The following is a 22,623-nucleotide window of genomic DNA, read 5'->3' as shown; positions in this document are numbered from 1 at the left end:
GAACCCAAGCTTGGGATGATTCTCAAAGAATAGAAGTGTAAGGATGGAGGACAGACTCCCCAGGTTGTTCCTCCCTTTCTCTCTACCCATTGTATCCACTGTATCCTGAAGAACAAAGAAACAGCCTTGAATTGGGAGAGGGATTCTGTCTGAAAGGAGTTCAGCTAGTAAGACTATATTGAAGCATGTGGTGAGAGACTTTTGCTTTGAATTCACTTAGTTTGTGAAGTTAAGTATTTAATTGCGTTTATTTTCTTGTAACCAATTCTGACTTTCATGCCTCATCACTCGTAGTCTTTAAAATCTATCTCTTGTTGTTAAACTTATTTTATGGTTAAGAACATAAGAATGGCCAAAGCTCCATCTAGCCCAGTATCCTGTTTTCTGGCAGTGGTCAATGCCAGATGCTTCAGAGGGAATGAACAGAACAGGTAATAATCAAGTGTTCCATCCCATCACCCATTCCCAAGTTCTGGCAAAAAGAGGCTATGTACACCATCCCTGCCCATCCTGGCTAATAGCTATTGATGGACCTAGCCTCCATGAACTTCTTTTTGGAACCCTGTTATAGTCTTGGCCTCTGCTAAGGCCCCCTTAGTCTATACCATACTGATGCTAAGGTCTGTTGCAGCTCCATAATGGGTATATAAGAAGTACAAAGGTGGCTGAAAGCCATGTTTGTCTTCCTTCCTTCCTACCCGCCAAATTCCTCAGTCAACAAAAAGACAGAATAACATAAAATTGTGTCAGAAGTTCATTCCGTGGTTTTCGCGGTACAGTACACTTGTCCATCTGTCATTTCGTTCCTATTTCTACTCTTAAGGACGCTAAAGTAAAGATCTCTTCTCATATCTGCATGATGACTGTACTATGGTGTTCTGTTCTACCCATATGTGATAAGATCCCTGTGGCTCTTCCAGTTTGGATTCTGCTGGGAGTGTCTCTTCATGTGTGTAAGTGGAATGTTAGAGATGCAATCCAACATCTCAGAACATTGATGAAAAATAGGCTCTTAAGATTGCCATATGCACTTACAATCACACAAAAAGATAACTCTGAATTTGAAAACTGTAAAGCAGAGTCTGTCTTTCATGGTGATGAACAAGGCATTCTGAATGGGGGAAGTCCTGGATGACTGGAAAAAGGCTAATGTAGTGCCAATCTTTAAAAAAAGGAAGGAGGAGGATCCTGGGAACTACAGGCCAGTCAGCCTCACCTCAGTCCCCGGAAAAATCATGGAGCAAGTCCTCAAGGAATCTATCCTGAAGCACTTACATGAGAGGAAAGTGATCAGGAACAGTCAGCATGGATTCACCAAGGGAAGGTCATGCCTGACTAATCTAATCGCCTTCTATGATGAGATTACTGGTTCTGTGGATGAAGGGAAAGCAGTGGATGTATTGTTTCTTGACTTTAGCAAAGCTTTTGACACGGTCTCCCACAGTATTCTTGTCAGCAAGTTAAAGAAGTATGGGCTGGATGAATGCACTATAAGGTGCGTAGAAAGTTGGCTAGATTGTCAGGCTCAACGGGTAGCGATCAATGGCTCCATGTCTAGTTGGCAGCCGGTATCAAGTGGAGTGCCCCAAGGGTCGGTCCTGGGGCCGGTTTTGTTCGATATCTTCATAAATGATCTGGAGGATGGAGTGGATTGCACTCTCAGCAAATTTGCGGATGATACTAAACTAGGAGGAGTGGTAGATACGCTGGAGGGCAGGGATAGGATACAGAGGGCCCTAGACAAATTGGAGGATTGGGCCAAAAGAAATCTGATGAGGTTCAACAAGGATAGGACGGAAGAACCCAATGCACCGCTACAGACTAGGGACCGAATGTCTAGGCAGCAGTTTTGCGGAAAAGGACCTAGGGGTGGCAGTGGACGAGAAGCTGGATAGGAGTCAACAGTGTGCCGTTAATGCCAAGAAGGCCAATGGCATTTTGGGATGTATAAGTAGGGGCATTGCCAGCAGATCGAGGGACGTGATCGTTCCCCTCTATTCGACACTGGTGAGGCTTCATCTGGAGTACTGTGTCCAGTTTTGGGCCCCACACTACAAGAAGGATGTGGATAAATTGGAGAGAGTCCAGCGAAGGGCAACAAAAAGATTAGGGGTCTGGAACACATGACTTATGAGGAGAGGCTGAGGGAACTGGGATTATTTAGTCTGCAGAAGAGAAGAATGAGGGGGGATTTGATAGCTGCTTTCAACTACCTGAGAGGTGATTCCAGAGAGGATGGTTCTAGACTATTCTCAGTGGTAGAAGAGGACAGGACAAGGAGTAATGGTCTCAAGTTGCAGTGGGGGAGGTTTAGGTTGGATATTAGGAAAAACTTTTTCACTAGGAGGGTGGTGAAGCACTGGAATGCGTTACCTAGGGAGGTGGTAGAATCTCCTTCCTTAGAAGTTTTTAAGGTCAGGCTTGACAAAGCCCTGGCTGGGATGATTTAATTGGGGATTGGTCCTGCTTTGAGCAGGGGGTTGGACTAGATGACCTCCTGAGGTCCCTTTCAACCTGATATTCTATGATTCTTAAAATACTCCTCTTTATTTCTTGATGATGTAAATGAATACTTTCATAAATTACTTCCTTCCCTTTCAGTAAAAAAGGAACAGTTAAGTAAAAATTAACTCAACCTCATGAGGCAGCGCCTTACAGAAAATAATTTTGAATTATTCAGCTACTAGTGATCAGATTTGTTTGCAGATCATGAAATACTTCAGCATTTGCATTTGGAGAAATGTGTTGGAGCTGTATGCATTTGTAGCACAGGTGAAAAGGTACAGGCTGTTAACATGGGATTTGACTGCTCTTTTTGTTCTAACAGTTTGCAGGGGGATGTGGGAAGTTGTGGTGTACTACTTAGTTCTAAAACAGTGGTGTCCAGCCTGTTGCCTTCGAGGTAGACTGCATTAAAACTTGTGTTTTGATTAAGCATGAAAGTATTCCATAAGTTACATCCTCTGTTTTTGAAACACTAAGATTTAAATCAACCTTGTTGCTATAGAGAGTAAGGTAGGGGGCACTGATTTCAACTGTTCCCTCTGCACCCTTGTGATGTGAGCTGGGAGTATTCTGAGCAGCTATGGTCTTTTAGCTGCTAGAGCTCAAGGAGGCAGGAGAGAGTTGCTTTCTTCAAACTTCTTTAAACAAAAAGTTTGGCTGTCAGGGAGAGATTGTTGCACTCCACTGTCCTCCACCTAGCTTTCAGTGTGCTTGAACACTGAGCAATTTTTGCAGCTTGTCTTCAAGAAGCTTTTAATATGCTTTGATGTCGATTGTTTTTAATTGTAAAAACAAACGAATATCCAGCCTTAATGTGGTGATTAAGGTGAGGAAGCACTACAATAAAATTGCAACATTCTGGTTGAAGAAATTTCTGGGAAATGTAACTATTGTCTTAACCTGCAGTTAAACCACCTTGACTTAATTCTTGAGAGTTTCATTAGTGTGTCTGTCACTCACTCAAACTTACCACTTTCCACACCATAAGAACTGACCCCTATTTTGAGTAACTATTTTAACACATTGTTGTAAATATGGGAACTTGTCCCCCAAGACTATTTCCTCTCCTGGAAAGTCCATGTGGCTAGTAAGTAAAACTTAGTAACATTACTGGAGGGAGTGTGTGTGTGTGTGTTGGGGGGGGGGCGGTATTTTTGTTGATGGCAAAGCCATCAAAGTTGTCTTTGTATAAGCATTTTGATAAATTTCATCTCTGTTCAGTGAGGACATGGTGGGGGACAGTCAGTGACTGCAAAATTGGAAAAGAAACTAGAGAAGTTTTATCTAAGCTTCTAAATTGCTGTCGGGGGGGCGGGGAAAGGATAGTGGAAATCACTTAAATGTACAGTAAAAAACTTTTGGAACACTTTAAAAAAAACTTTTACTTTATTGTGGGTTCATTTCACTTTTTAACAGTATCTCTTTTCAAACTTCTTACCTAGTTGATTGAAATACGTAACGAGTATATAAACTGAAGATATGGACATAATCTATCAACACAATCAGTAGCATGCTGCAGTAGAACCTAGCTAACTTTTTACAAATCCACAAATCTGATTCTCTCTCAAGAAAAATTTCTCCCTTCTTCACAGCAAAGGTTTACAGCAGAGTGCTAGGATCAAGTCTCACGATAGGAAGGTTCTCAGATACTTTTACAAACTATACCTCAGTATTCCAACTTGTATTCAGGAAAGTACTAGTGTAAAATATAATGGTCAAATAACAAAATACATTTTATGTTTGTGAATTATCAAGCTGAATAAAAACTTTTTTTTTTTTTAAAGTATACATTAGCAAAGTTCTAGTATAGCTGCAGGAAATTCCATTTCTTGTATTGGATCCCAGTAAAGCTGCAGACATTACAGGGTGATCAAAAAAAATCAGTATTTCAGAAGCCAAAAAAGAGCAATGCTTTTAAGTGCATCTTGACAGTAAAGTGAAGGTTATATGCATAGGGAGGATGCGCTTTACATCTTGTCCCTTTCTGACTAACATATATGGAGAAAAGAAGTCTTAGAGAGTTTTGTTTATATGTACAACTTGGTTTATACAAGTATTTATCTCAAACACTCTGTATTGTTCACCTTAAAAGCTGTAATTTTTAATTGCATCTAGTCTCCAGAAGCTGAGTGTAAACAGTGTCTGGAGCAGACAGTAATGACAGATCCTGTGCAGCAGAAAACCAATTAAAGATTATCTTCAGCAGCATTGCTTGTGCTATTGATATATCCTTGCCTGATGAAGGAGATCAATCATTTTAGCCTTTCCTGCATTAATAGCATTCTGGATGATAGCAGATACTTATATAGTTAATGGATTCCCAGTTGTCTCAGTGGTTTATATTGGTCAGATCCTTAAAGCATAACAGGGGAGTGAAGTCCCTGTTCCAGCAGCTGTCTGTCTGTTAGAGAGTTGCAAGGAGCCAGCTGAATTAGATGTCTGCCCACGGGGCTGTAATCAGCAGCCTGTGACAGTACTGTGAGCAAGGAAAATGAATTTAACACGCTCCTTGCCTCAATTTTTTTCAGATACTGGCCAGAAGAAGAACCCAGACAAGAAAGATGGGCGACGAATGTCTTTTCAGAAGCCTAAAGGGACTATTGAATATACAGTAAGTTGCTGCTTGGCTGTTTAAATATTACTTTTTGCATAGTAATGTACAGAGTCTTGAAGTTTTTGATACATAATGTAAACAAAAAAGCTTTGATGATGCCCTTTGTTGGCTTCAGTCCGTACTTTACTTCCGATAGTTGATTACCTTATTAGGAATTAAGTAGCTAGTAGTCCTAAGGTTTTCCAGGAGGGATATGAAGCATACTGCAAAAGTGAAACTTTAATTTTCTGTGCAAGTTAAATTAATAGTTGAATAAATGTCAATCAATAGAATTATCTCTTGAAGGCTAATTATTCAATAATTTACCATAAATAATGAACTATTAAAAGTCATAAGTGATTTTAAGCTTTCAGCATCATTAACAATCCACTGAATTCAGAAGAAATAAAATAAAAATAGGGCTAGGTCTGTCTTGCTGGTACCTTTCCAGCATTCTCCTACTAATTTCCATTGATCTATACCTCACAGAGCTGTACTCAGCAGTATCTGAAAGTGTATTTTCCCAGCAGTATCTGAAAATGGAGCCTTTCTCTGACTGTTATGTTCTTGAAATGACCCTCAAACTGCTGCAGTCAGTTTTTCATGTTTCTGGTTACTAGGGGAAACTGAAGTGAGAAGTATCTGTCTTGTGTTGTGTTTTAGGCTATATAATTACTGCATATGAATTTTCAATTAACATGTTGGAAAATCAGTCAAGTAGCTCCTGAACAGTTTTGAAGCTTTGTGAGGAAATAAAAATAAGTATTTTCCGCTATAAAATGTGTAAAGAATGGGATATAAAGAGGTCTAGTGAAGAAAATTATGGCTTTGTACAGGAGTTAACTTTGTCACTTTTTTCTTATCTACTAATATGGATAACCTTACCTTCAAGAAATATTGTGGGAGGAGTTGGGAGTGGGTTCTTGAGATTAGTCCAAGCTAACTTTATTAGTCTGGTTTACACAGAAAACAAAACTTCTTACACTGTTTTGCTGTTGAATCTTTATTTTATTGAAGTTGCAATATACATTTAATCTTTCATATGTTGAATTTTTAAAAATACAACAAATAGAACAGATTTTCTTTTACCTTTTAATATACATACAATGTCATAAAAATTTATAATTGCTTCCTAATTATATCACTGAAATAGCTGAGAAAGATTATCAGATGCAACTTGTAAACCTAAAGTATCAATCGACTGTCCTTGTACAATTAATAAAACCCTTCTAATACTGCATAAACGTATTACCTTGTGACTATACATTCAGCTACTCTGACATGTACGGTGAAACAAAATAGGAAAGCGTATTCCATAGAACACACTATTCTGTAGAATACTTAATCAAGTGGATGTATTCTAGAAATAACTGTATTTTTGTGCCAAGTAAGCACACAGTTCTGTATTGCAATAGCTGAGAAAGTGTGTGGGGGAGGGGGGGAGTTGTATGCCATAATTGAGTTTGAAACTTGTGTGGCTTGAGGGTTTTTGTTTGCAGTAACATTGTATGCATTGTTTCAGAGTAACAGCCCTGTTAGTCTGTATTCGCAAAAAGAAAAGGAGTACTTGTGGCACCTTAGAGACTAACCAATTTATTTGAGCATGAGCTTTCGTGAGCTACAGCTCCGATGAAGTGAGCTGTAGCTCACGAAAGCTCATGCTCAAATAAATTGGTTAGTCTCTAAGGTGCCACAAGTACTCCTTTTCTTTTTATTGTATGCATTACACATTGTATCTCCAACAGTACTTATCACTTGATTTAGTGAAGGAATATAGTTCACATAATGTGCCTTCCCATTAAAGGGGTCCCATTTGTGCATCTGCAACACATGTATTTTGATTTACTTAAGAGTTCATTGTTGATTTAGTCATGCTGTGGTCTCCTTGGTGAAATTTTTCTGTTCACGTGTTCTGTTGCATCAAGCTTATGATAGCTTGCAATAATGTGTATGTATATGTTACTGTACGCTATCATAAGTTACCATGCCACCACCCCATGTGCACCCATTGAATTATAGGGCTCTGCAGTCTGGGTATTCCGCACATACAGGATTTGGGGTTCTGCATCACAGATGGGACCATGATGACCTGCTACTCCTCCACTAACACCTGCATGTTCATATTGCACAGAATGAAATGTGCTTAGATTTCTGATTGCTTCCTTCTTTTCTATATCTGTGTGAAGGATTGGGCCTACTCTATAGCACCCTCTTCCAACTGGACCCAGGCCTGTTGCCTGCGGAGCTAGCTCCTTCCATGGGGAAATCCTGCCTGGGGCCCTATTACAGAATCCAGGTAGGGTAGTCTCTGGACCAGTTAACTGCTGTGGGTTTTATTTCAAGCCTTCTTAATGAAAACAGGATCCGAGTTTCACAGCCTTTTCCCCACGAAGCCTGTACAGGTTATGTTCCTTTCCCCCAAATCTATCCCTCACCCCACGAGTTTATCAACCAAAGTTCCTGGCTCTTACCTCAGAGCCTTTGTGCTAATAGGATTTTCCTCAGTTTCCCTTCTGTCAGTCTTGTCTATTGGAGTTGCTCCTCCTGGCAGTTGCTCCAGCCTCTGGCTGGTATTGCTGCCTCCTCTCCCATATCCTTCTCCACCTTTTATGAGGATGAGCCAGCTAAGTTACCAGTCTTTTTCACAGGTGCAGTAGGTGGGGCTAATTAGTCAGCCAACTGCAGGCCTCTGATGCCTGAGAAATACTCTTCATAACCCCATTCTCACTCCCCACCCTCAAAAAAAGTGGTATCAATAATATATTTTGCGACAGGCTATTTTACATCTTTTTGGGGACTCTTGGGCCTTATCTTTTCTTCCAGCTGCAGATTGTTTACAACAGGGAAAGACTTAAAGTTTATATTCTGTAAAACTCACAGAGCGAGATGGTATATTGTTCAGATATGCATAGTCAGTGTATTTGATTCTAAAAACAGCAAACACTCATAACAATAATTAGTCCTTCTGGGTCAAATCTCAAATTCAGACATGTAAAAAATCATAGCATACAACTTTTGGACCCTTTTGCCCTATCTTCTAGTAATTAGCATCAACTTGGAAAAACCTGCATCTGTCAATTCACAAGGCGGTGCCAGCAGATATGATACTGGGGTCCTCTGTTATCCAAGCCTGTACTGGTTTGGATAGATAATTGGCTTTGCATGATACAAAGAAATGTGGTCTCATGAGAAATCACTATTATTGTAAATATCAGCTTCTTTAACTGTAGGGTTTCTCTCCTTTTCTAAAAATCAGTCATCTGAGAAACATAAAAGGATGTATCATCTGCTTTAAAACTCCCAACTGCAGTGGCTGTTCCTACCCAATTGTGTCTCAAACCTGGTATATTGCTCTGTAAAATTTCCTGAAACTATGTTCTGGGTTCCGTTGCTTAATAAACTGTACTATTTCTAGTAGAGAGACAAGGTGGGTGAGGTAGTACCTTTTATTGGACCAATTTATGTTGGTGAGAGACAGAGCTCTTCTTTCAGGTCACCTTGTCTCTCTAATATCCTGGGACTAACATGGCTACAACAATACTGCATACTACTTCTAGTAGGGAGCAGCACTAAAACCACAGAGATCATTAAGTATACTTTTGAATACCATCTCCATACTAATATCTTACGTAAGATACACTACTGTAGTATCTGAGAGCCTCAATGTTTAATGCATTATTCTCATGTGATTTATGTTTAGGTTGCAGTATATAGTAAAGAGCTTTCACGTATTCGAATGATGCCTGATACACGATAAAAGCAACCATATTTTGGACTTTCAAGAGCATCTGGAAAGAATTTTTGTGTGGATGACCCTGTGCATGGTTGCTGGCTTATTTTGGGGGAGATATGTTCAATATGTATTGTTCGATATGAATGCTAGACATATTTCTGGATCCTTCATCCATCCTTGCAGAAACTAAAATTGCAGACCAAAGGTCCAGTTCCTTCAGATTCCTACTGAGTTTGGCAATCTTTTCTCTTCCTGCTTTCTGCCTCCCCCATTTCTTTTTCCTAGGAGATCAGGCTAACCTAGAAAAGGTGGATCTTCATGCTGACTTGCTTCAAATGGTCCACTTCTTGGGTTCTTGTTTCATGACAGTAAGTCTGGAAGAAATTAGACTTAAACATCAGAAGGTGTATGATAAGGTTGACAGATGCTGTGGCCCTGGTTGCTGGAGCGGCTATACTGAGAATGCTTAGTCAGGGCAAACTGCTATGGTCCAGTGGGCAAAGACCATCCCCAAAACTGGTGGTTTATTCTGTAATCAAGTTTCACCAAACAGTAATAAAACAGCTTCTGTACTACCTTGCTGATTAACAAGAAGCCAAAATACCGTTCCCCTTAAGCTGTACAGCCTTTGGCTCACACCCTGACAGCTGTGTCTAATATAGTGTGGGTTACTAACATCCTTATTCACCATATATAAAGCTTTTCCAATCCCAGAAGATTGGACACATTACCCACCAGGTTAGTGAATATTTCAGCTCTTACCTAAATACACACTTACAGCCAATCGTTTATTAACGAAATCTAAGATTTATTAATAAAAAAGAAAAGAGAGTTGCTATGGTTTGAAGCTAATCTGTTTCCTCGGCATACACCGGTAACTAGTTGCATTCATTAACCATGAACCAGTTCACCGGTAGTTTACTACAAACTTGAAAGAGAAATGAAAACAATAATATTACACCACGAGTCCCATCTAAATGATCATATCCACTTTTGATCTCTGAATCAATAGAATAAGTGTAGCATCTACAAGCTAACTAGATCACATTTTTAAACTTCTAACAAGATATAGGTAAGCACAGACAAATACAATTAGTATCTATTCTTAATTCTCTACTGATACAGGCCTACATGTCAAGGATTCTAGTCTATTTAACATGGCTTTGATAGCTATGTACAAGGAATGGCCCTGTTTACTATTTCAGTGCTCTTTTTTAATATGTCCTTACAGGTTGCTTTCAAGTCATCCAGCCTGCTGGTTGCTTAACCCTCCCTGGCTCAGCATCACAGATGACTGTAAACTCTCAATAGCTTAAAGAGGCCCTACTCTTGAGTGACTGTGGACCCTTGTCTTAATCCTGTGGGTCTTAAAGTCCAGTCTTCAGCACACGCTCATGTTGATGACCTGTCTAGCCAAATGTAAGAGTGAAAGTGCAAACTAAATATTTGATATGTCCTCTGTAGTGGACAGATCAAGTAGATTGCCTGTAAGGTTTTACTAAAACCTCTGATCATAGCTACTGAAAAAGGTTTGCCAGTAGTTGCAGAAAACTTGTGCCTGGGTCCTCCACTCTGGTAGCTCACTTGATGGGCTTAACTAAAATCAGTACCATGAGGGAAGCCTCATTGTGAGAAACTGTGGCATTCAAAGACCGGTCTAGCAATGAAGCGGCCAGTAGTTCCTCTCTTCTGACCACGTTCACCTGTGGCTACCCTCAGTGGTTGCATGGTATGGAAGATACCAAGTGCCAGACTATGTACTGGCAGCTAGCCTTACTCTTTTTGTGGTGCAAGGGTGGTGGTGGTTTGGTTTTTTTCTTCTTTTTCCCCCTGCGCTGTACCCCATGTGAGTGGGTTGAGAGAATGTGGCTTCCACAGAGTACAGTTTTTTTATGTTTTTGGAGGGAGGAAGAGAGGAGAAGAGCATCTAACAGTTCATGTTCTCCATCTGATCACTAGCCAGAAGGTAAATAACTCCATCTTTATGACTTGGTTCTCCACTGACTTGCATCTTTTGTAATCGCATCTGTGCAAAGTGCGTGTAAAATGCTACCAGATTAGAACTGTACACTTGCTTGGATAGATATAAGCAACTACACAAGGTGCAAGTCACTGGAGAATAAGGCCCAATGCATTCACACAGCTGAAATGGAGCTTGTCTGGTAACCAACTAATAGATAGGAAAGCCAGGAGGAGAGGTTTTTGGTGGGGGGGGGGGTTGCTTTTAGCTTTGTGTTTTAACTAAAATGAAAACACAATCTTCTCAGAAGAGAGGAAGCAGAGCTCTATGCTTGCTTGTTAATAGTCTGTGTTGTAGACCACGCTGAGTGGTCCTTAATTTGTTTTATAGTTTTTATCAAATGTGCTTCTGTTTTAATTGTGTGTTCTAGGAACTTGGATATAAAAAGGGTGGCGAAAAGGAGTCAAACTTGCTCACTAAAAATCTTTGATCACTCCAAATTGTGTTGGAACAATTGGCCTGCTCAGGACTGGCTTATAGTGAGATATTGGTGCGTGTTGGAAATAGATGTTAGATTATGATGGTACTTTGCATGAAAATTGAATTAACTGCAGTTTAAATAGTGTACTTTTTTGCTTGTCTTAAATCAGACAAGAGGTTGACTAATGGTACAAGTTTATCCAGTTTAGCAACTAACAATTGAGTTCTGGTGTGTGTGTGTGTGTGTGTGTGTGTGTGAACTTCAAGTTAGATGAAAGTCAAAACAACTTTATATAATGAATTTTAATAAATGTTAATTTGTAGAGCTCTGGATACAACACTTTACTTTGACTTGACTGTCAACTTATTGCCATGTCTGTAATGAACAATAAATGCCTGGCTCTTATGTTCCAATTTGGTTATGTAATTGTAATTAAAAAGTGACATTTGGAATAATGGAATTCATTACTTTTGCATAAACACATACAAAAATGTCTACATCACCATGGAATATTGAAATATCAAGATGTGCATTTTTGCAGACATGACTCTAGAAGTTTCCAAATGTCAGTTGAGCCGTTGGTTACAAAAGAACTAAGTTTGCACGTGGCAGAAAACACATACATGAAAGCATCTAGATAATTTAGCTTCTTGCGTCGACCTAATTATGTCAGTGTACACACTATAGCCTTGCTCCCGCCGACTTAAGTGTCCTACTGCACTGGCATAATAACTCCACCTCCACGAGAGGCATAAGTCTATTCTCGTGTAGTTACGGTGATGCGGTGTCCCTATAGACACTGTTACATTTTTGTGAATTTCACTGCTCCCCTGGACTGAACATAGGTTGATTTAAGTTTATAGGGTGGACATACCCTTAATTGTGTTCACGTGGTAGTCTAATGTGGAAATGACCTTTTTTTTTCTAAAGTAAAGAAATACTTTGGCATCCAGAATTGCCGTTTAAGAACATATGATTTGTAATGTGTTCTCGGATAGATCACAATCATCCCTGAAGCTTCCACCTTTGATCGTGTGTGTTTAAGAAACCAGAAATGTGAAATATGTGGACAAGCTAACTATCTTTTCTAAAGCAAATCCACTTTCCTAATAGTACATAATGAAATTTTACTAGTAGTGCCAGTTTCTTCTGGGATAGAAATTACCAGATGGAAGAGAGAACATGGAGCTGCGGAAGGAGAGCTTCCTTCAACGCTGCCTTTCCTAGTCACCCTTAAGATCTGCCTGAAAGAATCTTCCAGTTCCTTGTTGTAGCAAAAGATAATGAATGAAACCTCACAGACTTCCTCCTGGAAAGCCATATTTGCTTCTTACTATGTCCAATACTGCTTTCAAAATTTGTTTTACTCTGCCAAGACATTTAGGTTGCTCCACAAACCATTAAAATACAGCACAGTTTACAAAACCAGGGTAACCAGTGGAATCCATGTTGACTGGTGGAAGAGGGGAGAAACCAACTAATGCACAAGACTTTTTACAAAAACTCAGTTCTCTTTTGTTTTATATATAACAGAGAGAAATGCGTGCGCGCACACACAGTGATATTTGAGACTTGGCTATCCCATGAATTTAAATGATGGCTGCAGCTGTGTGAATTTTCTTACTCCCTCAAGACAGCTATTGCAGAGCTGCAATCTGCAGCACTCATTGAAGTTTCTTCTCACTAGCTTCCATGTGCCCACCATGGAAAAAGCAAAGTCAAATGTTTGAATCTATTTGTGCTACAGTACGTGCTGTCCTCATCTTCTGAAGTTATTTGATTGTATTCCTGTTTCTACCAACTGCCTTGCTCTGAAATGTTTCCTGTTTGCTTGATCAACATTTATCACCTGTTTCATTTATACTACACTACTTAAAGGGATATTCAAACAATTAGTTTCTATTTTTTAGATTATGGATTATTTGTTTTTTGAAAAATAGATGGCATTAAAGTTAAGAACAGAAATGTTACTTTTGGTTAAGTGTTGTTTGGAGGGCAGCAGTCTGGTTTTTGTGGGTGTTTTTACAATTTCCATATTCCTTTGTGTAGCTCTGGATTCCTTTGCATTATACTATTTCATAACAGAAATCAAAGAAACGAGGAGTTCTTGTTGTTTTTGCTGATACAGACTAACATGGCTAGCGCTCTGAAAGAAATCAAAGATTAAGCTGATCAATCTTTTTCCATGATCCAAGCAGAGTGAAAGACAAACTGAAGTGATATTTGCAACACTGTAAAGAAACCATTCGAATAATTAGACCGTGACCCTCTAAGATTATCCCTCTGTTTTCTCAGTGTACTGCTCCTTCTTATGCAAGAATAATTTGGATATTTCCACATTGTCAACATGTGTTTGCTGCTGTCACTCAATTGTTAATGAATGAATTATTTAAGAAAGAATGCTTGTCCCTGAAATAGATCCTTGAGGGATTCCAGCTGTTTTTGTCATTAAATGTATTCCTTCTAATGTGCTTTATTAACAGCCTCAAAATGCTGTGATCTAGGTGATATTAATGACACTTGGTGGGATGATTCTAATGAAAGGAATGTTAAAATCAGTGGTTTTAACCTATTTAGAAAGGACCAAGTGCCCAAAAAGGGATGGGGAATGTCAAAAATGGCATTACCTGTTTCTGAGTTACTGATAACTCAGAAGAAAATAATCTTGAATACTTATGGATCAATGTCTTAACAGATAAAGCGCAAGATTTGATATTGATGTCTGCTACAGACCACCAGAGAGCATACTTAAGGAATAGAATGACCATTTCCTTACACACCTGTCTGTCATGTGTAAGAAAAATAGCTGTGAGATCATGGGGGACTCGAGTTTGAGTGACACACACTGGAGGTCTCATGCTACCAGTACTAAACCATTCTTGGAATTTCAAATTTTGTAGATGACCACTTCCTAAGTGTTGCATTCAACATGGGAGATGTCTATATTAGACCTCATCTTGAAGCTAAAGAGGAACTGATCACCAAAATAAAAAATTAATGGTAACTCAGGTACAAGTGATTATGACTTGATCACATTTATAATGTGCAAACAGAGTAAAATCCATAATTTATATATATATATATATAGATACTGGTTACTTCTACCCTGTTTCCACTTAAATATATATATTATTCGTGCTTGAAAAGGGCCACTTTCACAAAGCTGCAAACAGTTGAGCCAAATCTGAGCTGGGAGGAAGAATTTAATCAGAAAAATGTAAATGATAATTGGGAATCGTTTAAGAACAATTTACCAGATGCCCAAAAAGCTGCAATTGAGGAAGAGGAGGCCATTTTTTTTTAATGACCTGAATTAGAGGGGCAGTGACCACAGCTATGACTTTTTTTTTTTTTAAAGTTACAAATGGAAGAAACAATATGTTGATAGCAATGAATATGAATCAGAAACTAGGGATTGTTCAAAAATCGATAAGGGAAGCAAAGGGACACAAAGAAAAGTCTGTGGCCAGCAGAGTTAAAAACAATAAAGGAGGAGTTTAAGGTGATTAGGAGCAAAAAGAATCCTAACAATGGCATCAGTCCATTACTAGATGGAAATTGTAGAATTATCATTAATAATACATGAAAGGAAGAAGTGTTCAATAAATATTTCTGTTCTATATTTGGGGGAGGGGGCAGGTGTTAGTCATATATGACAACGCTCTCTTTCCATTCCACTTGTATTTCAGGAGGATATTAAACAGTAGTTACCAAAATTGACACCCGTCCCCACCCCTCCCATCCTGTGTGTATAACTTGCATCCAAGAGTTCTAAAAGAGCTGGCGTAGGAGCCTGTTGGATTTTTAAGTTTGGCTTTTTTTCAATATGTCTTGCAGCACGCAGCTCTTGGCAGTATACTATTTAACATTTTTATTGATGAAATGGAAGAAACTAAAGTTATCACTGATAGTTTGCTAATGACACATTGCATGAGTGGTAAATAATGAAGAGGACAGATCACTGTTTCAGTGCAATCTGGATTGATTGGGAAGCTGAACACAAACAAAGATATGCATTTTAATTAGTTCAATGTAAATGTATATATTAGGAATGAAGAATATAGGCCAAACTTACATGATGGGGGTGTTGGGGGACTCTATCTAAGAATAAGTGACACGGGAAAAGATTGGGGGGTTATGGTGCAAAATCAGCTGAACAGGAGTTTCTAGTGTGATTCTGTGGTGAAAAGGGATAATGCAATCCTTGGATGCATAAATAGGGATATCTGAAGCAGGAGTAGAGGATATTTTACCTCTGTATTTGACAGTGGTGCCTCTGCTGATGGAATACTGAGTCTAGTTCTGGTGTCAGCAGTTCAAGAAGAATGTTGTTAAATTGGAGAATATTCAGAGGAGAGTCACAAGGCAACATTGAAGGATTCAGGATAAGAAAACATGCCCTATAGTGACTGAATTCCTTGAGTCTTATCTATTTAGCTTAATAAAGAGAAAGTTAAGGAGTGACTGGATTACAATCTCTAAGTATCTAAATGGGGAACAAATATTTAATAATGAGCTCTTCAATCTAGCAGAGAAAGGGATAACACGATCCAATGGCTGGAAGTTGAAGCTAGACAAATTCAGACGGGAAATAAGGTGTATTTTTAAGTGAGAGTAATTAGCCATTGGAACAACTTACCAAGAGTCATGGTCCATTCTTCATCAGTGGCTATTTTAAAATCAAGATTGGAAGTTTTTTCTAGGAAAAAATTAAGATTAATTAAGATGCTCTAGGAATTATTTTAGTGAAGTTCAATTGCCTGTGTTATACTGGAAGTCAGACTAGATCAGGGGTTGGCAACGTTTCAGAAGTGGTGTGCCGAGTCTTCATTTATTCACTTTAATTTAAGGTTTCACGTGCCGGTAATACATTTTAATGTTTTTAGAAGGTCTCTCTCTCTGTCTATATATTATATAACTAAACTATTGTTGTATTGTAAAATAAACAAGGTTTTCAAAATGTTTAAGAAGCTTCATTTAAAATTAAAAATGTTGATGTTTTGCCACCGGCCTGCTGCTGGTCTGGGGTTCCATTCACCTAGGCTGGCAGTGCGCTGAGCAGGGCCTGTGGCCGGGACCCCGGCTGGCAAGGGGCCGGCATCCAGACCGGCAGTGGGCTGAGCAGTTCAGCCTCCTGCCACTCAGGGGTTCCATCCGCCGGCTCCTGCCAGCCGGGATCCTGGCTGTTGGGTACCACTGATTAGTGGGCTAATTGGAAGGGTTTAATTGGATTTAAAATTCTAAAATTGATTAATTGTCAACCATTGGTTAATGGTCAAGACCACTCCTTAAATGGCTGCTTCTAAGTAGCTGATTTAAATATTTTCCTTGGGTTTCATAGGATGTAGTTCAGACTACTTACTTTGCCATTTATATACTGCCTGATTTTTTTTTTACTAATAACCAACAGGTCCACCTGCTCTGAAACAAAGCTGTTTTGCCCATCTAGTTACCTAAGAATATACTAAAGAATGGATTCACAATAATTTTAGGGAAACAATATACTTTGGTCTTAATTTACCAAGAGGCAAGCGCACCTCAGAGGTGTAGTCTCTGTTAAGTGCTCCACAATAATGTACAGAAAAGATTGTAATGGAAGTGAATTATTTTCTTTTATGTTCAGTTATTTGTTTCCTTTTCCTTTCTAAATAATAAAATAGCCATGGTTATTAACTGTAATTGTTTTGCTTGGTCTTGATCATGGTGTCTGCTAAGGTATTTTAAAAAAAAAAAAATTAAGCAAAAAAAAAATTTGACAAGGTAAGGAAACTATGCTTGTTTCATTTAAATTAAGATGGTTAAAAGCAGTATTTTCTTTTGCATAGTAAAGTTTCAAAGCTGTATTAAATCAATATTCAGTTGTAAACTTTTGAAAGAACAGACATAATGTTTTCTTCCGTTACGAACACCTCAGAAATGGACATTGTTCATAACTCTGAGGTTCTATGTACAAACACTTGGTAACAATCTGTCAGCTGTCTCTTATTGCATACACTTTTTTGTTTTATAACCATCATGATAGGAAGATATGTATCAAACTAAAATCTGTTTCCTGTAATAATAATAATTTATTATTAATATAATAATTATATTAATGTACTGATGCCTCTCAGAAACTAAAAGATTTTATTTGGAGGTGTTCCCCCAAGGTGAGGTTTCATTATCGTTATCCCTTTCTTTCAATCACCCCACTCTTTCCTTATATTTTTGAAGACACTGGCTTGAAAAAAATGACTTGTTCTAAGGTAATGTCTTCCTCCTACTTAATTCTTACTTCCAGTCATAATGTTCAGTTTTTGTTCAAGATTTTTTTATTGAAATTACTGACTCACTGAATCATATTTCAGTAGAAAACAGAAGGAAGAAATGACCTCTATAATAAAAAGTTGCATACACTACTTGTGGAGAGCCCTCTTGTGGGTGAAGGGTGTAGAGGTAAATCAGTACCTGCATGAAGCCAGTCTCATAGATTCTTGCATCTCTTGCTGGGTTCCACTGGAGCAGAGGACAGAAGCTTTGGCCTTTGGGCTATTGTCTGAACCTTCAGCCCTACATGTATGATAACTCCTGTGGTTGCTCGGGAGACAGATGGAAGGCAGGTGACTTTGAAGGAACCATCAGCTTCAAGGAGCATACTTGCATGGCCCTTGATACTGGCCTATGCCCCACTACTCACTGTCAGTCTGTGTGCATGCATGTGTACAGTATAATATACTTAGTTAAAGTTGTCATGCAATGTATAGATTACTAACTTTATCAAAAGTTTTATAAATTCAGACTGCAAGTGATAAAACATCTAAGTTTCCACTCTTTTAAAACTAGCTATTTTTTTTCTTTCCATTGATACAGGTTGAATCAAGAGACACTCTAAACAGTATTGCCTTGAAATTTGATACTACACCGAATGAACTGGTTCAGTTAAACAAGTTTTTCTCCCGAGCAGTTGTTCCTGGACAGGTATTAGCGATTAATTACCTCAACATAAACTGGGTGTGGTGGAAATAGAGGCAGATATTCAGAATGCTTGTCTACCACTTCTTCTACTGAAAACAATAGGATGGGTCTCTCTGTGTATAAGACCTCCAATCTTTTGAAGATATATTTAGGATTCTTCAGTTAGAGTTAGTGAACTCCAGACACCCACTTGGATTAGTCAGTTGAGTAACTGCTACCAATGGGAGTTAGTCACAATTTAAACCAGTCTTTACTATCTCTTTCTTAAATTAAATTTGAAAAGACTAATAAAAGCAAGCATATTGAGAATCATAAGGTAACTTTTTCAGTTTCAAGACAAATTCATTTTTTTGTAAATGGATGTAGGATAAATATTGGGAGCTAGCAGCATTTCTATGGCTATAAGCATGACTTACTGCTACTGTGACTTCCAGCTGCTGCAAAACTAGCTGTGCAACACCATTCATGCCATTCCCAAGAGAATGGATCTATGAAGCAAATAAATTTAGAGTAACCTAGTTTTTGGCATGCTTTGTAGAGAGTTGAATCTGGAAATAGATGACCAACTTTTTTTAATTGGGATGAATGCACTGAATGTGTTCCCTAGCAATGCATCTTATTGACTCTAAATAATAGACTAATAGCAGTCTATGAAAAGGCCAGAGAAATGGTACACTTTGTGTGCAAGTATTCATAATAGTATTTATTACAGCACTGGACAAGTTTGAATTGGTGTTTCTGGGCATGCTATAAATTTCTTACCCACGTAAACAGAAGACCATAAAGTAATATCTCCACTATTATTACTGCTAATAGTCAGCCTTAATAAGATTTACAGAATTTTAAATATTTAAAGGCTCAAAAATGCATTTTGCAGGTATATATTTACTCATTTTATGAATTGCTTTAAACAAGATATATTTGTTTTATCGCACACTGTTTGACACACCATGATGGAAACCAGTGTGGGATTCTTTTATATGGTATGTTTGTATGATACGTCAGTGCATTCTGTGCCTCATGGACCTATTGGTAGAGAAGACTTTATTAATATTGCTTGCTTTGCTTTGCTTTGCTTTGCTAGAAAAGTGACAGTAAAATTGGTAATTCACAACTAAATCTGTATTTTAAAAAAAAAAATTCTAAAGCATAAATTAACTCCAGCAGAACAAATTTAATAGAATAACTTATGAGAAAACAAATCTGCATCAACTAGTGAAAATAAATGTCAATGAAACTCTTAATGTAACTGTTAACTAAAGCATGTGTTCAATTTCTTTATAGATTTTATATGTTCCTGACCCAGAATATGTTTCTAGTGCGGAGAGCTCCCCATCTCTTAGTCCCATAAGTCCCTTGTCACCTACATCTTCAGAAGCTGAATTTGACAAGGCTACAGTAAATGTAGGTATATGTGTTTCAAGGGCAATAACAGTCGTGTCCATGTTTAGTGAGATGTGTGCAGTAACTGATTAAAAGATAGGAAATAAAGGGTAGGAATAAATGGTCAGTTTTCAGAATGCAGAGAAGGGTAAATAGTGATGTCCCCTCACGGGCCTGTACTGGGGCCAGTACTGTTCAACATACTCATAAATGATCTGGAAAAGGGGATAAATGGTGAAGTGGCAAAGTTTGCAGATGATTCAAAACTATTCAAGATAGTTAAGTCCAAAGCAGACTGAGAAGAGTTACAAATGGATCTCACAGAACTGGGTGACTGGGCTACAAAGTGGCAGATGAAATTCAGTGTTGAAAAATTCAAAGTAATGTACATTGGAAAACCTAATCCCAACTATACATATAAAATGATGGGGTCTAAATTAGCTTTTACCACTCAAGAAAGAGATCTTGGAGTCATTGTGGATAGTTCTCTGAAAACATCCACTCAATGTGCAGTGGCATTCAAAAAAGCAAACAGAATGTTGCCCATCATAAAGAAAGGGATAGAAAATAAGACGAAAAATATCATATTTCCTTTACATAAATCCATGGTACGCTCACATCTTGAATATTGCATGCAGATGTGGGTGCCGCATCTAAAAAAAAAAATAGATTGGAATTAGAAAAGCTTTAGAAAAGGACCACAACAGCTTCCATTTGAGGAGAGATAATAAGACTGGGACTTTTCAGCTTGGAACTGAGATGACTAAGGGGGGGTATGATGGAGGTCTATCAAATCATGACTGGTATAGAGAAAGTAAGTTAGGAAGTATTTACTCTCTCCTAACACAAGAACTAGGGGGTCACCAAATGAAATTAATAGGCAGGAGGTTTAAAACAAACAAAAGGAAGTATTTCTTCACACAATGCCCAGTCAACCTGCGGAACTCCTTGCAGGGGATATTGTGAAGGCCAAGACTATAACAGGGTTTTTAAAAAAAAAAAAACACTAGATAGATCCATCAAGGACTGTTAGGCAGCATGGTGTCCCTAGCCTTGGTTTTGCCAGAAGTTGGGAATGGGCAACAGGAGATGGCTCACTTGATGATTACCTGTTCTGTTCTTTTCTTCTGAGACATTTGGCATTGGCCACTGTCAAAAGACAGGGTTCTGAGATGGATGGACCTTCAGTCTGTCCCAGTATGGCCATTATGATGTTTTTATGTGCAATAATTACTACTGGGGGAATTCTGCACCAAAAAATGCAGAATTTTGCAGTTTTTGGTGCAGAATTTTGCATATTTTATTTGTCAAAATAATGCAATATAATCACACTTACTTTGGTAATTTATTTAAACTACCATATAGAAAAGCAATCAAACTTTTCAGCATTTCCTAAAAACATGAAAGTTAAGTTACAAATACTTGGTAACCAGTACCCTGCATTCTAGTTATAATCCTGGATTTTTGTTTAAATTACATTACTTTTATTTTGGTGTTTGGTGTTCTGTAAAGTAGAATGGCACTTTCACATTGTTCAGACTTTCACACATGGAAGTCATACAGGTTTTTTGCTAATCATTGTCCTTCATTTTTTTTTTTTAAAAGGATAATTAAGATAGATCCTGAGCTGTAATCTAACCCCATTGTGCCTCTCTGGCACAGGAAAAAAGCGAGAAAGCTCATAGATCCTCCTAGCTGAGGATTCCATTACTGTCATTTACAATAAGGCTCCTTTACACCACTCTGGCAAGGAGACGAAGAATGGGAACAATTAACAATGGGAATGTTAACAGCCTGCCTGCTTAGTTGATACATTTCTGCTCTGCCTAAGGGACAGAGCCTGCTTCACACAGCCCTATGCCTCCAAGCCCGGGATACAGCAACAGCAAATGAGAGGGACAGAGTGAGTCTCTCTCGTTCGCAGGCAGGCACATGCCTAGTCCCACCCCCTTAATATCTCTCCATGCCCAGCCTCCTTCCTCCCCCTTGTGGTGATCTGCTCTCTGTTGCCGGTTGCTCCCAGCAGGTGCGCCTCGGCTGCCGGGGAAGAGGTGTGTGTTCCCGACAGATTTCTTTGCTCCCACATTTTTCTGCGGGGGGAGTCAAGAAATCTGCGGAAGGTATGAATCCCCCAGGAGTAAGTAATCTCGTCCTAGAATACATTTTGGGGTGATAGCACAAAAAAACCAACCCCAAATTGATTTAAGCCTCACGCCTGAGTGCAGGTTGTTTGAATTTTGGTGCACTATATAAGAAAGCATTCTACTTTTGTAAATGAATCTTTACTGAAACTTGTTTTTGGGGGGAGAGTAGGGAGGAAGGGATGGTCTTGTTTTTACACAATACCAGTTGTGGTAGAGGCACAAGTGACCTTACGTTTGTTTTAATTCTTATTTGGGTTTGTATACTCAAGAAAAATGGGCAAGTTTAAAATCCTACATGAAATATTCCTAAGCTGTGTTACCCAAAGCAATTTTTAAAAGCTTTAATTTCTTCAGTATAATTATTTCTGGGGGAATTCGCACATCCGCGGAGGCAGAGAATTCCTGTGTTTCACAGAATTTTTTTTCTCAGCAGAAAATACATTTCTGGTGAAGAAGTCTTGCAGTTCCACCTTTTGCTCACCAGGGGTCGGTGTGTTGCCAGAACAGCCAGTAGCCTGAAAATAGCCTGCTGTTCTGGTACCACAGCAGTCTCTGGTGGGCAAAAGGTGAAACTGCAGCACTTTTAGGGCAGAATGTATTTTGGGGGGGAATTCTGTGCGTGCCCAGTGCTGCAGAATTCATAGATTCATAGATACTAAGGTCATCACAGCACCCTGCCTGCGGAGCCAGGTTAGGATAGAGTGGGGCACACAGTGCTCCTGGGGGGTCAAACACTGGGGTTCAGAATGGCTAGTGGGAGGGACAGACTGGGGCATGGGCTCAGGAGTTAGTGGGGTTACAGGGTTGAACCTGGGGACAGGGGAGGGGGACTGCAGGACACATGGGATAGGGGAGGAGACTGCAGAGACC

At 38.9% G+C, this 22,623-nt stretch overlaps 1 protein-coding gene across 3 annotated transcripts in view; it reads left to right on the top strand.

The window, feature by feature from the left end:
• Positions 1–22,623, top strand: part of OXR1 (oxidation resistance 1) — a 404,602-nt gene that overhangs the window by 275,856 nt on the left and 106,123 nt on the right. For all 3 annotated transcript variants that reach the window (XM_077809882.1, XM_077809881.1, XM_077809884.1), the window contains 3 exons: positions 5,034–5,116; positions 18,122–18,229; positions 19,511–19,630. In XM_077809882.1, coding sequence (XP_077666008.1) covers positions 5,034–5,116; positions 18,122–18,229; positions 19,511–19,630 — 311 coding nt within the window. The remainder of the gene's footprint in view (positions 1–5,033; positions 5,117–18,121; positions 18,230–19,510; positions 19,631–22,623) is intronic.

This window comes from Eretmochelys imbricata, chromosome 2 (genome assembly GCF_965152235.1).
Source record: "Eretmochelys imbricata isolate rEreImb1 chromosome 2, rEreImb1.hap1, whole genome shotgun sequence".
Taxonomy (NCBI): Eukaryota; Metazoa; Chordata; order Testudines; family Cheloniidae; genus Eretmochelys; species Eretmochelys imbricata.
Note: the sequence above shows the minus strand (reverse complement) of the source record. Positions and strands in the feature narration are given on the sequence as shown.